Source organism: Opisthocomus hoazin, chromosome 6 (assembly GCF_030867145.1).
Source record: "Opisthocomus hoazin isolate bOpiHoa1 chromosome 6, bOpiHoa1.hap1, whole genome shotgun sequence".
Lineage (NCBI taxonomy): Eukaryota > Metazoa > Chordata > Aves > Opisthocomiformes > Opisthocomidae > Opisthocomus > Opisthocomus hoazin.
The window spans coordinates 54,746,910-54,764,268 of NC_134419.1; the positions used below are offsets into that span (position 1 = coordinate 54,746,910).

A 17,359-nucleotide genomic window follows, 5' to 3' on the forward strand; every position below is an offset into this window, starting at 1 on the left:
CCCAGCCACCCTCATCCTTCACATCCCTTCCCAGTGTCACCCCCCTGGGACAGAGAGGGGACCGGCGGATGCCACCACCCCAGCCAGGTTCATAAGGACAACAGCAGTTCTGGGAGCATCACGGCACTGCCTGCACCTCTCAAAGCCAAAATGTCCTTTTTCTTCCCAGAACTGGCAGAGGAGGGAGGGATGTGTGTGATAGGGGCCAGGGATGCAGCTGGATCCAGGCTGGGACTGGTGTGAGGTGGCCCGCAGGGAGCCCTCGCCCCCTGCTTTACCCTGCCAAGGGGGGATTGCTCCCCAAAACTCACACCAGGAAAGTAAAGGTCCAGCACTTGCTTCTGCAAGCGCTCAGCATAACTTTAAAAGCAGGCTGAGAGCTGAAGCCGACAGAGGAATCTGCACTTTCTGCTGGTTTTAAGCCTCCTTGCAGCCTGCTGGAGACTGAATCCCGCTGCCCAGCCCCAGCACATCTCCTCTCCCCCACGCTGTTGGACAGGCAGGTCCCACGGCTCTTAACCACAGGTAGGGTGGGAAACGGCTGCCCTGAGCTGAGCTGGATACGTAGTGTCCCCTTCACAGCCCCAAACGCAGCTGGCTACAGCAGCCTGGCCTAAGAAAAAGCTGCCTGCAGAGCCCCCCGACTCTTGGTCTTCCCACCTTGCGGGAGGCTTTCAGAGCAGGAGGGAGAGGGGGTAGACCTGGAGGCATCTTCTGAAACATCAGGGTGGCTCCAGGCTCCCAAGCCTCAGAGCAACCCCTCTTTGCTTGGGCCACTCAAATGCCCGTGGAATAAGGCTGCTGCCCACCCGGCTGCTCCCCAGCACGTACGGCCACCGTGGTGGGCTCCTGCGATGGAGCCGCCAGTACCAGCAAGGCCAGCATCAAGGTCTGCTCATCTTCTGCTGGTTTCCATCACAGCACAGAGTACAGCCATGAGATGACTTCAGGCTTCCCTCGTTGGCAGCAAGCACCGCATTTATTCTGCTGCCGCGGAAAGATGCTATTTTAGCTAATCCATTAAAACCCAATTCCTCAGCTCCTAGCTGGATTATCTCCTGCTTTCCCCCATTTCATCTGGGTTGACTCTGTGCCCTCAGAGGGTCCCATCCAGGAGAACCCCAACCCCACCTCCCTCAGAGACCCAAACACCTCAGAGCTACAGCCTTGCTCACACCCAGTGCCATTCACGCCACCACCAGATAAATGTTTATAGGACGCCAGCAGGCCGAAGGAAAAAGAAAAGCGGCATTAACACATTCACCGGTGCTGGGAAGGAGGGCCAGGAATGTAAACGGAGCCCAGAGGCAGTCCGAAAATGGTAACGGCTGGAAAGCAGGGCTGGAAAGTTTGTTAATCGGGATCCTAGATACTAGCCAGGCTCCCGGCCTTCGGCTTAGCCAAAATACCCTTTCCTGAGCTGCTCTGCTGAATTTCACAGCCAAATGCCACAGGGCAGACCCCAGCAGTCGCACATGCAGACAGCAACTGCTCCAGTTTAAAGCTCTGATCAAGAGCTATAAATCCAGCCGAGCTTTCATTCACCCTGCTGCACGTGAAGTTACCCTGGTTTAGTTCATTTACAGCTCGCTATGCATTAAGAGCTTCAGTCCTAGATTTCAGTTTTATCTTTTTTTTTTTTTTTTTTTTTTAATTATCCATTTTTAGACTGCATATCAGCACCTAGAAACTCCGCCTGCCCTAAGGAGTGCACCGAAAGCCAGGGCTCCACATGCACCTCGCTGCAGGGGCTTTGGAAGCCAGGATTGGGGCGGGGAAAAAAGCATCCAAAAAATTCATGAGGAAAGCAGTTGTCGCTCCCTTAAGCTTGGCATTGCACGGGCAGAGCTAAACCCGGAAGAGGGGAGCTCGCAAATGCCTCATCAGCATTTTTTTCATCTTGCTCCTCTCCTCCATACACGTGCTTCAAAATTTGCAAACATTTCAGGATTAACAAAGAGCAACCAACAATCCACCGCTTCAGTGGTGGAAGGAAAAATGTCTTCTTTTTATTTTCTTTCATTCTTTAATAAGCCTTGCTGCCAGTTTCCAAGCAACACAGCCTTCCTCTGGATTTTTTTGCCCAGACAGGCTTTAGGCACCCCTTTAATAGAGACTTCAGGTAAGAAACAACCTGCAGAGCCAGAATTTGGGGAGCCACAGCCGGAGGCAGCAGCGCCTGCTCCAAAGGAAGGGGTTTCCTGGCTGCCTTCTCCACCCCTCCTCCAACACCCCACTTTTTAACTCAGGATCAGGCTGGACAGGAGTGCAAGAAGCAAGAGTATAGTAATGAAGATAATTTAATAGTCATAATTTAATAACAGCCTGGGTAACTGCACAATGTGACAGCCCTTCCCCAGGGTCCCAGCGGAGCAGAGATGCTGCCGCTGCAATAAACGCCCGCATCCATGGGAGGTCACAGCAGGACCACGCTGGGTGCAGCCAAACTGGGGTGCATGAGGGGCCCCCCCAAACGCAGGCACCCTCCGCACTGCCCTCCTGGCTTCCCCCGTGGGACCCGAGCGGGTGCCAGTGGTTTAGGAATGCGGCATGCCGCTGCGGTATTTCACACACCGGGTCTGCATCCCGACGTGATGCAGTTTTAGGGGGGTGTCACAGCACTGTGGGAGGTGAGTGCTGGAAGTTTGCTGCAACACCCACAAAAATAAGGGGCCCTCATGATCTGGCTGCTGCAGCTGGAGGGATGGGACATCCTGCCTGTACGGGAGGGAAAGGATTTTGCGGCTCAGACCCCTCCCCATACAGAGTGGGTGGTATAAAAAAAGGCTGACTTTGCTGCTACTTGGTTTAAACTTAAAAAAATACATACATTATCAAAGGGACAATGGTCCTGGACCAGGACAACCCACCTGCATCAGCACGGCCCCCTACAAAGGCACGAGCCTGGGCTGGGTCCCTCCAGGAGCAGCAGAGAAGAGGCAGCCAAGGCTGAGGGATACAGCCAAGGCAGGGACAGGGCTGAAATGTGCTCCTGGGCACAGGGGAACCGCAGGTGGGGCTGCTCAGGTCCATCTGGGCCCTCAAAGATGAGCCTGGGTGGAGGTGGCTGTACCCCCACACTCTCCCCTTGGTCAGCCCTGATTTGCAAGACAGCTTTGGCTGTGCAACAGCCTTGCAGCCCTCGGCAGCTAAAAACCAGTTTGCACGACAGCCTCAGCACAGCAGCCGACATTTTGGGAACCTGCCCAGTGCTCCCAGGGCAGGGACAGGCGCTGTGCAGCGTCGGCTGGAAGGGGTCACCACAGGCGTACCCCCAGGCTGGCGCAAAGATGCATTTAGCAGCAAAGTGGGAAATTGCTGGGGGGTTGCAATTTAAGCTCAGCTTAAGTTCATGGGTTTCTTTGAACGTTTGGTGTCTGGGTTGGAGATGTCCCAGGTGGGACTTCCTTTGGCATCTCTCTAGTTTCATGCCCAGGTCTATGCAAGTTTTTGCACCCGGTGGCACAGGATAAATGACCAATTTGCAGCAATTTTGTAGGTGGGAGACCTTTCTATGGTAAAATCCAATTTTTCTGTACACGAAATTTTGCAATCAAGTTCCCCCTTAACCCTTGGCTGTTGGTTCTGGTTTTGACCCTCCCCTGCTCTTTGTAGCACTGAGTCATGCCCAGTGAAAGGCGAGGGCTCACTCCTGATTTACCGTCCTTGGCCTGGATCCGCTTTTTTCCAAATTGGAAATTTGGAAAGCAACTCACCTGAAGAATTTGGGAGAAAAACAAAAAAAAAAGCTAAAATAGAAAGGAAGGAGGGGTGACCTGCAAGGGGGGCAAAGCCCAGGCAGTGTTTGCTCCGAAGGGAAAACGCCCCCCTGCACCCCGACTCATTGACAGAAACCTCCAGCATCTCGATTTAATAGAACCAAGATCTTTATTGATCTCACTGTAACAGCAACCACTGGCAAGGTTTTCTCCTCCCAAACACCTGCTTGAAGAGACGGTAAAAAAATCCCAAACCTATACCCTGACTAGCACAGGAGCTGCCCCAGCAAGGCCAGGCACTCCCTCCCTGCTCTTCAGCCCCAAGCCCGGTTATAAAAGAGAACCGGGAGAAAGTTGCTGGGATGGGGAATGGAGACGAAAGGAGGTCAGGAAAGGGGGTGTTTAGAAAAAAAAAAGTGGTTTCCCTCCTGCTCCTGTCCATAAGTTATGTTGTCCTCGGATATTTTCTGGTTTTTTTTTGTTTTTTTTTTTTGGCTTGGAGAGCAGGTTTCCCGAAACAAGTGGCTGTGCCGACAGCGCGGGGTCCCTGCATCCGCAGTGGCCGTCCCCGCTCCGCAAAGGATGTCCTCGCCCCCTGCCCCTGCCGCTCCCTCAATCCGAGGGCCTAAGAGACCTCCTAGGATCTTTGCTTTAAGGAAAATATATTTATTTATATATAATATATATATTTGTGTGTGTCTTATCACCACCCACCCACACGCATATACATATTTCTACTTGCACTCACTCATTCGTGCGCCTACGACAGCCAGCTACATGTTCACGCCGCATCCCACCAAGCGCTACCCATGCAAGGGAAAGGATGGGAGAGGCATCCCATTCCCTCGGCCTTTTTTTTTCTCCTCCCCACCCCCCCCCCCCAAAACAAGTGGCAGCCCCCCCCCGGCAAGAAAGCCGCTAGAAGATGGGAGCTTGCAACAGCCGCTGCGCCGACCCGCACCAAACACACCTAGAGAAATAAATTACCGGACGGAAAGTGCACAAAGCCTGCAGCAGGGATGCCAGCGTGGGGTATACCCATCCCTGGCACGCAGAGCCACCACCCCAGCAGGCGACGGGTCCCCGGGGCTGGGTACCGGGAAGGGGGGACCCCAGCGAGGGAGGGAAGATGGATGGAGCAGGCACTCAGGTGGGGGGGGCTGATAAAATGGCACTTGAGAAGTTTGCAAAGCTGTTGAAGGGTCCCAACAGGCAGTAAAAAAACAAGGGGGGCTGGTGGGCTTGGGGAGCAAGGCACGGCACCGCCGCGGCGTCCCCCGCCACGCACGCCCTCAGCGAACACTGCTCTTCAAGGTGAGAGTCACACCGAGAGAGGATTAAAAAAAACAATCCCATCTCCAAGGGGTTTCAAAATGCTGGGCACAGGCAGGACGGCCACGACGTGCCTGGCTGGCAAAGCTGCCGGTGGCGGGGAGTTTAAGAGGGAAATCCTTTATCCACAGCAGCACGACCCGGGCGAGGGAAGCTCCGGTGCGGAAAGCCAGGGGAGAATGGCAGCGATGGCGGCACCCTGCAACTGGAGCACCCCCAGTGCAGCCACCATGCTCCTGGCCGCAGCATCACGTGCATCCCTGCGGCCTCTCACCCCGCGCACCCCCCAGGCGCCCAGCGGTTCCCGAGACATCCAGCGGCGCCGAGGGATTTCGCTCCTGTATTATTCACATTTTAAAGGGGGAGGGGGGGGGTGTTAAAAAAGAAAAGCACTAGAAAGCACTTTACCGGAGGCGCTCGTCCCCAGCCCACAAAATGAAGCATTGCCGGTAAAGTGCCTCTTTTTAGTACCAAAAAAATAAAAGCAAGGTTTTTTTTGTAACATATGGCTACGTTTCTCTGAGTCCTTGCTGGCAGGTCGGGGACGCAGCCCCTGGTTGCAGGGCCGAGACGGAAGATATCCGTGTAGGAGAGAGATGCGGGCGCGCTGCCCGATGCCGTTGGGGACTAACTCGGAGCCCCGGAGCACCAAAGGGAAGGGGCTGCCAACGCTGTCCTCCACCGAATGCCAGCAGGTCCCGGGGGAACTGGAAAAACCCCTCCCCAGGGTGCAAGCGGGTGCCTGGTTTTAGGAGCGATGCTCTTCCCCTCCTCCCAAGAGGCTGCCCAAATTTTCTGGGAGAAGGGGCAAAGAGGGTGACGCAGTTCTGGACTGCCAAGCTGCCAGCAACAGGAGGTTTGGGGTAATGGGAGGGTTTTTTTTTTTGGGGGGGGGGGGGGGGAGGGGAGCATGAGGCGGCAGAAGAGGCAACGGGAGATTTTAAAAAGCAGCCCGGTGGAGATCAGGCTGCCGGCGGGTGGAGGAGGAGGAACAGGGTCAGATCCGGAAGCGATGCTCCATCCGGCACATGCTGGGACCAGTCACCTGTAAAGGGGGTGCAGCCAGAGCTACGCTCCCCGGAAAGCGGGGGGGAGGCGGGCAGGGAGTGGGACACCGGCGGGGACTGCTGCCGCCTCCACCTCGCCGGGACGGATCCTGCTAAGCCGAATGGGGTATGCACGGGTCTGGGGAGGGGCTGCCTCTCCGTGGTTCCCGCTCAGATATCCATCTCGAACTGAGCGTCGTCCCCTGGCGAGAGGCAAGCAGAGAAGTGTTAGGGGGGGTCACCCCCCACCCCGAATCCCCCCCCACCCCGGGGGTCCCTCACCCATGGATGGCTTCCCGTCCTGGTGGTTGAGGCTGTTGGTGTCCGCTTTGGGCTCCTCGGCCGAGCCGGGGCTGGTGACGCCGGGAATGTTGGGGAGATGGCACGGCGGGGTCTGGGCCATGGGGGAGTTGCGGCGGTCCAGCAGGAACTTGCGGTCGTAGATGATCCGGGTGCCTGGAACGAGGGGGAAGCGAGGGGAGGATGAGGAGGGGGCCCGGCCGGCAGCGGGTGCGTGCGGGAGGAGTCTCCCGGCGGGACCAAGGGCCCCAGGAAAGGCAGGCAGGGCGCGGGGGTGCGCGCCGCCGCTCTGCCCGCGCTTATCTGGGCCCGGCGGGCGATAACTCGGCGCGGACAAACACCCCGGGCGGCACCTGGGCACCAGCTCCCCCGGGCCGCTCGCCGCCGGCCTGGCAAACCCACGGCAGCGGAGGGATCGCGTCCCGGGGAGCGGTGCCGACGGACGGTGTCCCCCCGGCCTGGCGACGAGGGATGCGGCGACCCCGGGGTGTCCAGGCGGGACGGGACAGAGCAGCCCCCCCACCCCCCGCCGGCCCCTCGCCGCCGACGCTGCCCGCGTCCCACCGGGGCCGGCTGCCACCCGCTCCGGGACGCCCCCCGCCACGCCCGGGACGGACACCGAGCCCTGCTCCCGGCGCTGGCTCAGGGGCGGGCGCTGCACGCACACGGCACACAGGCGGGGGGGCGGGCGGCGGGAGGGCTCCCCCGGGCCGCCGCCCCGCAGGCCCCGTCCGCCCCGGCGCTTACCTCCCGGCGTGGTGGAGAAGAGGGTGCCGCCGGGGGTGGTGCAGTAGTCCGGGGGGAGCTGCGCCGCGTCGCTGAGGGCCACGGTGCGGGTGGGGATGGCCCGGCTCTGGCTGGGCTGGCGGCCGCCGGCGGACGACATGGCCCCGCGCTATTGTCCCCGCGGAGGCGGCGCGCAGCGAGCGCCGCCCCCATCGCTCCCCCCCCCGCGCCACCGCCGCCGGCAGGGGGCAGGCGCGGGGGCGGGCGGCGCTGCCCGCGCCCTCCCACGTGGTCTAGCGGTGAGGATTCCTGGCTTTCACCCAGGCGGCCCGGGTTCGACTCCCGGCGTGGGAAGAGCGTTTTTAGGGGAGGGCTTGTCTTCCGCCGGCACTACCCCCACCCACTCCCCTCAAAGTGCAAGGCGGGTCGTCGTGTCCAGGGCTCCTTTTGCCGGAATATTTTGGCTGAGCCGAGCTGATCAAAGTCACCAGGAAAGGGGGTGCTTCCTCATATCCCAAATGTACCAACTCCAGAACTTGGGAATCCCGCTCTCCAAGGGCTACACCATCCCTAGATGGTCAGGAAAGCAGATGCATTCCCATATCTCTAAGTACCAACCCAGAAATTTGGGAATCCTGTGGCCCGAGGGTCACACCAGCCCCAGATCACCTGGAAAGGGGATGCATCCCCTTTCCTAGTTTGGGATACGGAGATGCATCCCCGTATCCCAAACATACCGCCGTGGAAAGCTGGGAATCTCATATGCTGAGGGCCATGCCAGCCGCAGCGCAGCCTCCCTCCCTCCCCTGGGAATGCTGATCCCGACGGTTATTTTTAGCATCCCTCTCCCGAGAGGCCAGAGTGGCTGATTTCTGCCTCCAGCAGTGGATCCCCCTGGCCAAAACGTGCCCCCAGCGGAACCGGGCACCCGCATGCAGAAGAAGATGGGCGAGGCAGTGGCCCGGGTGGCCAGGAAGGTGAACGACACGGTGGAGAACAAAACGGATTCCCTGGGTAAGCCCGGCGCTCCGGCTCGGCTCCCGCTTGGGGCCTGGAGGAGGATCGGGTATCCGGGAGCAGTGGTCTATTTTTTGCTGCCATGGTCTAAAAAAAGCTGTCTGGTGCTGCTTCTGGGTGCTGCACCCGAGGCTTCCACACCCCTGGGGAAGGGAAAGACTCCCCCAAAGGGCTCTCAGCCGCCCCGAAGTTTGAGTGGGTTCCCAGCCATGGCACTTAATCCTGTGGGACGTGCCCCAGGGATAAAGTCCTTTCTTGCCAGTGATGGTGGGAGCCAGACCTCTCTCCACATTGCTTTGTCAGGTTTGTGGTTTTCTGCAATTTCCCTGTTTCCAGCTAATATCTGAGACCTGTGCGCAGTGCATCAAAAGGAGGAGTTGAAAGCCACTCATTTCTATTCATGCTGGATTCCCAGCCCTGGGGTATAAACCAGCATACACTGAGAGTCAGAGCGTCGTCGCTCAGCCTCTCGACGTCCCCCTGAGCGAGACAGTAAACAGGGAAGGACTGAGCTTGTGCAGCCCCTGCCATGGCTTTGCGAAGAGGGCAGGCAGCAGAGCCCAGGCTGAGCGCCACAGGGCTGGGATACAGGGTTTCCATCCGCTGGCACCTCCCAGGAGGGGAAACAGAAACGATTCAGAGCAAAATAAGAACGCCAACAGGTGAGAAGTGCAGCCAAATCCTTTTCCCCTCCCCACTGCTTGCCATGGGGGCTTGCTGTGGGGCAAGCAGCCATCGCAATGAGAAACCCAGGCAGGAGATGCCCAGGGAAAGCCCTGCTCCATCCCCATCAGCAGCAGAGGAGGTAACTCTGTGATGCTCGACCTTCCCCGGGGGGTTAAGGACACAGAGAAGGGGGCTTACTGAAGTTATTCGACACGGACAGGCTTGCTGAGGGTTTGCAGAAGGACATTGCAGTGTGGAGGTAAATGTGATGCGATTTGGGGTTGAATACACCTAAGGCCAAACAGCCTTAGCATTGCTGATGGGAACAAACTATTGGTACTTGTAGAGGTGACTGCAACGATCCCTGCAATGGAGAGGAGTATTGGCAGGGGACATTACAGCATCCATGGGTGGCAGCACCCAGACAGGCAAATCGAGTGTTAAGGGGTAGAAAACAAGATGGAAAGCATTGCTCAGCTGGAGTGCATTATAAGGTGCCTGGGTCTCTCCCGGAGCAGATCTGGCCAACTGCAAACTGATGACCTTCCCTGTTGGCATCTACAAAGCCATGAGGAGTGTCACTGAGGGAATCCACCACATCTCCCTGGCAAACAATGAGCTGAAGTCCCTCACCAGCCGATTCGTCACCACCTTCAGCCAGCTGAGAGGTAAGGGACAGCCCTGTTTCTTCACAGCAGTCACTTCCATACCCCCGGGACCCAGCAAAGAGCCCCCTGGCTTCTGCAGAGGGGGCACAGGACTTGGGAGTTTCCCCACCACAGTTCTTGCTCCTCTGTGCTCACACCTCATTCCAAGCACTAGTTCAGCCCCCTAGAAATCCATTCTTCTTCACCCTTTCCAGCTCTTGCAGGAAGAGGACACTGGTTTTGCTCTCACCCACCCTCCCAAACTCATGCCCTGCCATCTTCCAGCCACTTTCAGCAGTGGCTGGGCTGCTGCAGGGTCACTCATCATCCTCCAGCTCCCTCCGAGGATGGGGCTGGAGTCAAAAGAGGACAGGAAGGCAGCCTGGGCATAACAGTGCATGGCAGAGATGGGGCATTTCAGGCTGCAGAAGGCACGCTGGCTTGCTGCTGGCTAATTAGCTTCCATTGTGAGACATCAGTGATAGTTGCTCACTCTCCGCTTTCTGCAGGAGATGGAGACGGTTGTCAGTTGTCAGCTGGTGCCATGGGGACATGTCCCTGCAGAGCCCAGAGAAAGCAGCAAGCAGCTAACCTGCTAAAACGCGGTCATGCAAGCATCCAGAGCCATGGTTTTGAACCCTGGAGACTGCACCGGGGCTTCGCCTGCCTGCAGCAGTGCCAGGGGCTCTGGCAGCTTTTGAAAGCAAATATTTTGCTCATATAATGTACTGCATGAGCACTACTGTGCTGGGTGTCTGGGGAGGCTTCTCGTGTTGTGCAGGAGCATCATCCATGAAAACTCCTGTAGGCTAGAGAAAAGCAGCACATTGAGCAAAGGAAACTAACTTTCATTTTCTAGAAAGCGCGGTGAGCCCCAAGGGGAAAAAAAGGTCTTGTTTCCAAGAAAGGGCTTTGCTCTACCAGTGAACAAATCACTCCAGTGATGAACATGCCAGGCCTCAGCAGGGCTGTTGCAGGAGGGAGATGCCCCAGGGCTGGGGACAGCTTTGCACCATCCTAAATAAGGCAGGACCTATAAATACCAGGTATTAGCAGGGCAGCTTGCATGGGTATTTATAGAGCAGAAGGCCCTGTGTCACTGGAGAAGGGCACTGGGACAGCAGGATTTGGGGTGTCTCTCCCCACAGCTAATGGCCTTTCATGCAGAAGTGCTGCTCCTGGCTCCACAGGAGCTCAGTTCTGGGGGGCAAGAAGCAACACTCGGTAGAATATATATCTATTTTTTGCATATGAATACATTTCTTCCATCACTCTGTTTATACCTCAAAGGGGTTCAGGCACATGAAGATAGAAAACTAGCCTTAGGCTATGACATATGTCCATCACAGGGGAATTTCTCCAACTTCATTAAGAAATATTGCTCATTTCTACAGCTGCTGCTTGCAAATGCTGGATGGGTTTCATTAGGAAAGCCCAAGGAAGCCAAGAAACTCCTAAAAGCAGTATTCACAACTGGCAGAAGTATGATGGCAAACCTTGGAGACGAGCAAAAAAATCACGTTTTCAGAGGAAATGGAAACCCATTGCCAGGCCTGGCAGCCTATGGGGAACAGAGGTTGTAAATTAAGCTATGCATTAATTATGTTTCCTGCCCTTTCCCTCCCTCCTAAATCCCACCGCCTCTCTCACCTGAATGGCAGAGCTCAACCTGGCAGGCAACTACCTGCACCGCCTGCCCGAGGAGGTCACCTCCCTGCTGCACCTGCGGGCCATCAACCTCTCCCGCAACAGATTTCGGCGCTTCCCTGAGCCCCTGGCCACCGTCACCACCCTGGAGACCATCGACCTGGAAGAGAACGAGATCACAGGTGAGAGGGTCCTTTTCCCGCTGGAGGTGAGGATGAGCATCACCCTGGAGCAACAGCAGTTCGCAGCAGTGATGCCGATACACATCCCCTGGCAGGGAGGAATGCTGGCTTGAAGATTTAACCGTGGTCCACCATCCCCTGCGGATGCAGCCAGGCCAAGGGATGGCTTAGTGATGCAGCAAAAGGAGCATGAGTTTGACAGAGGGAAGGGAACATGGAAGATGCCAAATAGACAGAGCCTCATTATCTGCTTGCTTGTGCTAGTGCTTGTGCTGTCTCCTGGGACCAGGCTGTTGCAGGCATAGAGGGAATCCAGCCCCATTCAGGCTGCCCTGTTCACTGGGCTGGGATATGGCTCTCAAAGGCAGTTTCAGCTGCAACTCAAAAATTGCCAGATTTAATAAAAAATAGACCTGCCTGCAGAAACCAGCCCAAAGGATGCTGGGCTGAGATGTTTGCCACCAGGCAAAGTAGGGGCACAAGGCCACCTGAACATTTCCCAGAGCAAACAGGAGCTGTAACACTACAAAATCTCCTAAAAAAATGAAATTAAAGGAATGGTAAGAGCTGCTCATCTCCTGACCCTGCAGTGGGAGGAAAAATCTTTCATGTGCAAAGCTGAAGCCTTTGGAGTCCTCAAAAGCTGGGCAAAAGTGGCAGCTGTTGCACGTAGATAAAAGGGGATTTATTTAGGAGCAAGCTTTCGAAGAGCCCAGGCTGGAGCATCCCACAGCCCACACAGCTCCCCAGGGAGGCAAATACTGAGTCAACTCAATTTTGCTGTTTTATCCGGGATGGCTTCAGCTGCTGCTGGGAAAGCTGCTCCCTGCAACATGAGTGTTAACAGCGTCAGCTGCTCCCTGCCCATGCCTGTAGAAATGCAAGACATTAAATACTGCTTTTAGGAGAGCCAGCAAAAGACATGGGTTTTCCTCACCCCTTTTTTCTCTCCTGCCTTCTGGAGAGAGCTGTCTCACTCTGTTCCCTCCATCACTTTTTGAGCTTACTTGGCCAACTTCAGTCAGACTGCATGCAGGAGCTGAGGTCTCCAAATTTAATTTCCTTTGCATTTTGTGCAAGCAGGCTGCTGCAAGAAGGGGATACAACTTTTTGTTGCATTTTTCCCTGCTTAAATGCAAGGAGGAAAGGATGCATCAAGGGTTGTACCCAGCAGGATTAACCCCGGGGGAGAGGGCAGCTAGAAAACCCAGCCGCCAGGCTTGGTCACCTCCCTTCAGGCTCCCTTCAACTGCTGTTATCAGATTCAGGGAAAATGACAGGGTAGAAATTAACAATTTCATACTAAAATGTTTCAGGGACATATCTTAGTAATGAGCACGATGCTGTCTGCCTGCAGAAATAGGTAAGATTAACCTATTTTATGCATTTTCTGGGAAGAGGTAGAGATTAGAAAGCCAGGGGTGTTGCAGCCAATTTTTGCCAAGGAAACAAAAGTTTGGGCAATTGCATCTGTCTTGGGTACCTTCTCCAATACCTCCTGATCTATTTCTCTTAATGGCCTGCCAGGGACCAGAGCATCCCAAGAGCTGCAGCAGCTCAAGTCCTTCACATCCAAGGAAAAGCATCTCAGTCCCAGTTTCACCACCTGGGACCATGGTGAAATCTCCTGAATTTGTCCTCTAGCCTTCAAGGCTGAGCTTCCTTGGGGCTGAGCTAGCATAAGGACCAAGCTCCTTCGGAGCTGTGGGATGAGCCTTGGTGCCAATTATCTGCTCATGAGTTTGCATTGATATATATTTGCATTTCTATATGCTAACACAGTTTTTATATTATTTATGAGCTTATATTTATGTATACACCTTTCATCCCACACTAGCCTGGCACAACAGGGTAATCGGAGACCATCAGCTTGAATTTAATCAGCAGAAATTTTTATTTTCCTTAACAGCCAAGCAGAATTTGATCCCTTCACATTCATTTCACCCCAGGAGATCTTAAGCCAGGCTGTAGAATCATAGAATCATTCAGGTTGGAAAAGAACTCTAAGAGCATCAAGTCCAACCATCAACCCACCACCACCATGCCTGCTAAACCATACCCCAAAGTGCCACATCTACATGCCTTTTGAACGCCTCCAGGGATGGTGACTTCACCACTCCACCCCAGGCAGCCTATTCGAATGCCTGACCACTCATTCAGTAAAGAAATTTTTTGTAATATCCAATATCCTAACCTCCCCTGATGCAACTTGAGGCCATTTCCTCTCATCCTGTCACTAGTTACTTGGGAGAGGAGACCAACATCCACCTCACTATGACTGCCTTTCAGGTAGTTGTAGAAAGTAATAAGGTTTCCCCTTCTCCAGACTAAACGACTCCAGTTCCCTCAGCTGCTTTTCATAAGAATTGTTTTCCAGACCTTTCACCAGCTTTATTGCTCTTCTCTGGACACAATGTAGGAGATGGTTTCTTCTCTTTCCTCCTCTGCGTGCATATACAGCTCACCCACCACAGCTAGCTAAGGACCTTGATTTGGCAGCCGAGTCTCAAGAGGAGCACCTGGCACATCCCTAAAGAAGCTGTTGAGGCACCTGAAAGTTCATCCAGGTGCTGTTTTCCAACCAGCCCAGCATTAGAAGGGGCTGCCCCAGCAGTGTAGAAAGGAGCATAGGCTGCATTTTGCTGCCTTTTGTAAGTTGTGATCCAGGCTGCACCGCTTAGCCCAATAACGAGCTGATGACCCTGCTCTGGATAAAAGACCATTAGGCAAGAGAAGGATGCTCTACAGACTGTGGGTGGAAGATAGAGTTTGGGGAGGGAGTGGGGCTTTCTCCAGTAACAAGAAGGTTGTAAATGGTTTGGGTTTTGGTGCTGCTGCAGCCATGCGCTCTGCCTGGTCCAGCTGGTCCTCCTCTGCTCTCTCAGTGATGCTGAAGGAGCTGATAGCAGGGCTGTAAACTAGATTAAAAGCACCTGCGGAAAGAGGGTTGAGTCATCTACTAAGACATTGAACCGGAGATAGTAGGTAATGTTTTCCAGCTAAAGGGAAGCAGGAATAAAAGGAGATTAATTAATGCTTGCCTGGAGTCTGTGGGCTCTGAAAATAGACATTTAGTGCTATGAACTGCCCTTTTCATCTCAACGAGCTCTTAATGCTGGAGTGTAATTATGTATGTATTAATGTCAGTGCTTTTAACTCTTTCCCTGAGTGATAGCAACTTCACATTTTCAGCTCCTAAGTCCATGGTGTTTTGTGGTGCTTGAAGCTTCAGTTTCTCTTTCCTTTATTCCTTGATTAATGGTTTGATGCAGATGTTGAAACAATAAAGAGGATGCTGGAGGACAACAGCAAAGCTGGGCAAGTTGCTGCTGAAGGAAACTATGGCTGATTTTCTCTTCCTGAAGCATCAGAGTGCCACTCTTCATTTGGGATAATGGCATGGAAAATGTGTTTTTGTTAATGGCCACAGAGGAGCCAGCGAGCAGGTTTTCATCAGCAGGTTTGGAGGAAGCTGGCAGGAGCTGGTGGTCACCAAAGGATGTGGGTAATGCTGAAATGTGACCAGGAAGCGGTTCTGCTGAGCTGAGAGGGGTTCTTCCCCCCTTCAGTTTGCAGCTGTTTGTGGCTGTGAGACCTCTGGGGCTGTTAATGTTCGCTACCAGCTCCTCGGGTGTCTCAGCAGCCCTTTCATACCCATCTCCTCGGATGCCTCCCAATGCCTTGGCAACCCCTTCATCTGAAGGAGCTGGGTTTTTCACTCGCTTATTATCATATTCTGATCTGTGAAAATTACTGTTTTCTTTAATCATGAAAAGCTTTTTTTTTTCTCCTTTTTTTGCTTAACTGGTGAAGCCAAGATGAATAATTCAGGCTCAAACGCGAGTGCCTTATCCATTGGGGAGCTGGCAAGAGATGCTTCAGGTTGCATGTGGAGGAGTTTGTGGCTCCCATGGCACAGCCGTATAGCTATAGGCTGCACTGGGTGCCCTGCCTGCCACTTCACGCCAGGAGTGAGTCACTGCTCCTTGCCTTCAAGTGTTGGCAGAAGAAATCAGCTGGGGATATAAAAGCCTATTGCCATTTTGGTGGCCAAATTAAAAAGAAGTTGTTCATGGTAAACTCAGGCAGGTGGGTTTTTCAAGCCAAAAATATTTTGATGCGTAACAAAAAGCTAAACCTGTAATCATTTAATGATCTTAATGGTTAGGTTTTCATACCAGTCTCGTTCCTCTGCTGTCAGTGGATTCACACTGTGACCATCCACAAGACCTGCACCTTTTTTTAATTTAAAAAGTTTCCTCTAGAAGCCCTTTCTAAAAGAAGTCACACGAATTCATGGAAATTGCAAAACAGGAGGGTGTCAGGCGATGGCTGAGAGCCATTTTGCAGCCTGTCCGACAAGGGCAAAGAGCGTGTGCTCTCCCGTTAGTCTGGTGAGGGCTCCTGGGCATTGCAACACTGGGAATAACCTAGGGGAATAAGTCTTTGAATAGCAGTTTAGCACCCCAGCAGGGTACGTTTAGAACTGGGAGAACTAGAGGGCAGTGTCCACATTTAATACAATGTTGTTTGCACCTTGCCAAGGCATTTGCTTGAGTAGTCATATAATTTAATATTTCATTGTGTTTCTGGTTTGATAAAAGCCTGGAGACCAGCAGGAGCAGGATTTACTCCAGGCTGCCGATCAAGTCAAAGCCTTTGCTACCTCTGCCGCTCCGAATTCTCTGGCAGCCGATGCTGGGATGGATGCTCACCCCGGTGCTGTCTTTTGCAGAGGTGCCAGTGGAGAAGCTAGCCACCATGGCATCGCTGCAGAGCCTCAACCTGCGGGCAAACCCTGTCGGCCCCGAGGTGCGGCTCCTGGTCCGGCCCCTTGTCCCCTTCGACCTGCTGCTGTCACCGGAGGAGCCCGTACCTGAAGCCTAAGAGGGTCTCGGGGTGCCCCAGCGAGCTCTCCAGAGGGACAACTGCCTGCGAGAGTGTTTGGGCTTAGGTCAGTCCCTGCTACGCCACTGCTTCTGTCCCAAACCTGCAGCGGGGCAGCCAGTCCCTCTTTTTTCCTTAATAAAAAGCAAAGAGCGGGCTCCTCTGCAAAAGGATGGCTCTGCCTGCTCCCAAGCCGGGGAATCTCCCGCTTTGTGTTTTGCCAGCGCTTGGGGAGACAGAGAAGCCACGTTGCTTGCTAAAATTGGGGGAGTTGGATGCTCGGCTGCATCCATCCTGCCTAGCTGGTGACAGGGAGCATCTGCTACCCTGTTCCAGGGCCGGGGTGGTGGGAGACATCCCTGTGGCCATCAGGGTTCCCCCTTGAATTGCTGATATGGCAATGTGCCAAATGCGTGATTAAATATTTTCTTGTTACATGGTGGATTATTTTATATCTGTCAAATTTGAGTTATCAGTCATCTTTTCCATAGAGAAGCTCCTTTGCAGACCCCTGCGGGTGCTTGCTGCAGCTCAGGCTGATGCCTCTGGCTGGATTTTGCCCAGACCTGAGCGGTATTTCCCTGGATTTTTCCAGGGAAATTTTTTTCCCTGTGGTTTTTCATGATGGAAATCAAAGCTACCCAGTGCCAGCGGGTCCCCACACGCTGTTCATCCCATGGGTGTCCCCACAAGCGTGCACCCACCTCTTGCATGGTGTGGGTCTTCAAGTTGTGCCACTTTCTTTCCAAGGAAGAAATGGGCCATGGGCCTCAGCATATGGCCCAGGGGAGGGTGGCTTCTTGCTGGTGGGGAGGCCACTGCCAGGCACACTGGTGTCCCTCAGCAGCTGGCTGCCTGCAGAAAATCTCCTGGGAGAAATTGCAGGCGTTATCTCACAATGCCTTGTTTAAACATCTCCTGTGTTTACTTCTTCGTGTTTTTAAGGGACAAATGCTTCCCAGTGCTGGGGGCTGCCAGGAATGGAAATATTTGACTTCTAGACTTGCCCAAACCCAACTCTGGTAAAAGACCACGGTAAGAGTGGGCTTGTTGATGTTGACAATGATGGAGGAGCTGGAGTCAAGCCGAGAAGCTTTGGACCAGGACCAGCATCCCTAAGGACCATGCTTTTCCCCACCGTGTGTGTGATTTACACAGGGTGGAGGATGGGGGTGCTTCCCACTCGTGTT

General features: G+C 54.2%; 2 protein-coding genes and 1 non-coding gene across 4 annotated transcripts; 2 read left to right on the forward strand and 1 right to left on the reverse strand.

The window, feature by feature from the left end:
- Window positions 1-3,869: 3,869 nt before the first annotated feature.
- Window positions 3,870-7,338, reverse strand: EIF4EBP2 (eukaryotic translation initiation factor 4E binding protein 2). Its single transcript, XM_075423170.1, has 3 exons — window positions 7,145-7,338; window positions 6,380-6,553; window positions 3,870-6,300 (listed from the first exon to the last, which is right to left on the reverse strand). The coding sequence occupies exons 1-3, from the start codon at window positions 7,281-7,283 to the stop codon at window positions 6,269-6,271; spliced, it is 345 nt and encodes a 114-aa protein (XP_075279285.1). The 5' UTR covers window positions 7,284-7,338; the 3' UTR covers window positions 3,870-6,268.
- A 67-nt stretch (window positions 7,339-7,405) lies between these two features.
- On the forward strand, window positions 7,406-7,477 carry TRNAE-UUC (transfer RNA glutamic acid (anticodon UUC)). Its single transcript has one exon. It is a non-coding gene; the product is annotated as a tRNA-Glu (tRNA).
- Window positions 7,478-7,951: 474 nt separating this feature from the next.
- Window positions 7,952-16,604, forward strand: LRRC20 (leucine rich repeat containing 20). Of its 2 annotated transcripts, XM_075423172.1 has the most exons (5): window positions 7,952-8,137; window positions 9,325-9,474; window positions 11,115-11,282; window positions 12,599-12,645; window positions 16,018-16,091. In XM_075423172.1, the coding sequence occupies exons 1-4, from the start codon at window positions 8,056-8,058 to the stop codon at window positions 12,643-12,645; spliced, it is 447 nt and encodes a 148-aa protein (XP_075279287.1). In that variant the 5' UTR covers window positions 7,952-8,055; the 3' UTR covers window positions 16,018-16,091. The 2 variants fall into 2 exon arrangements, with proteins under 2 accessions (XP_075279287.1, XP_075279286.1); XM_075423171.1 differs by lacking the exon at window positions 12,599-12,645 and having other exon boundaries at window positions 16,018-16,604.
- Window positions 16,605-17,359: the final 755 nt, after the last annotated feature.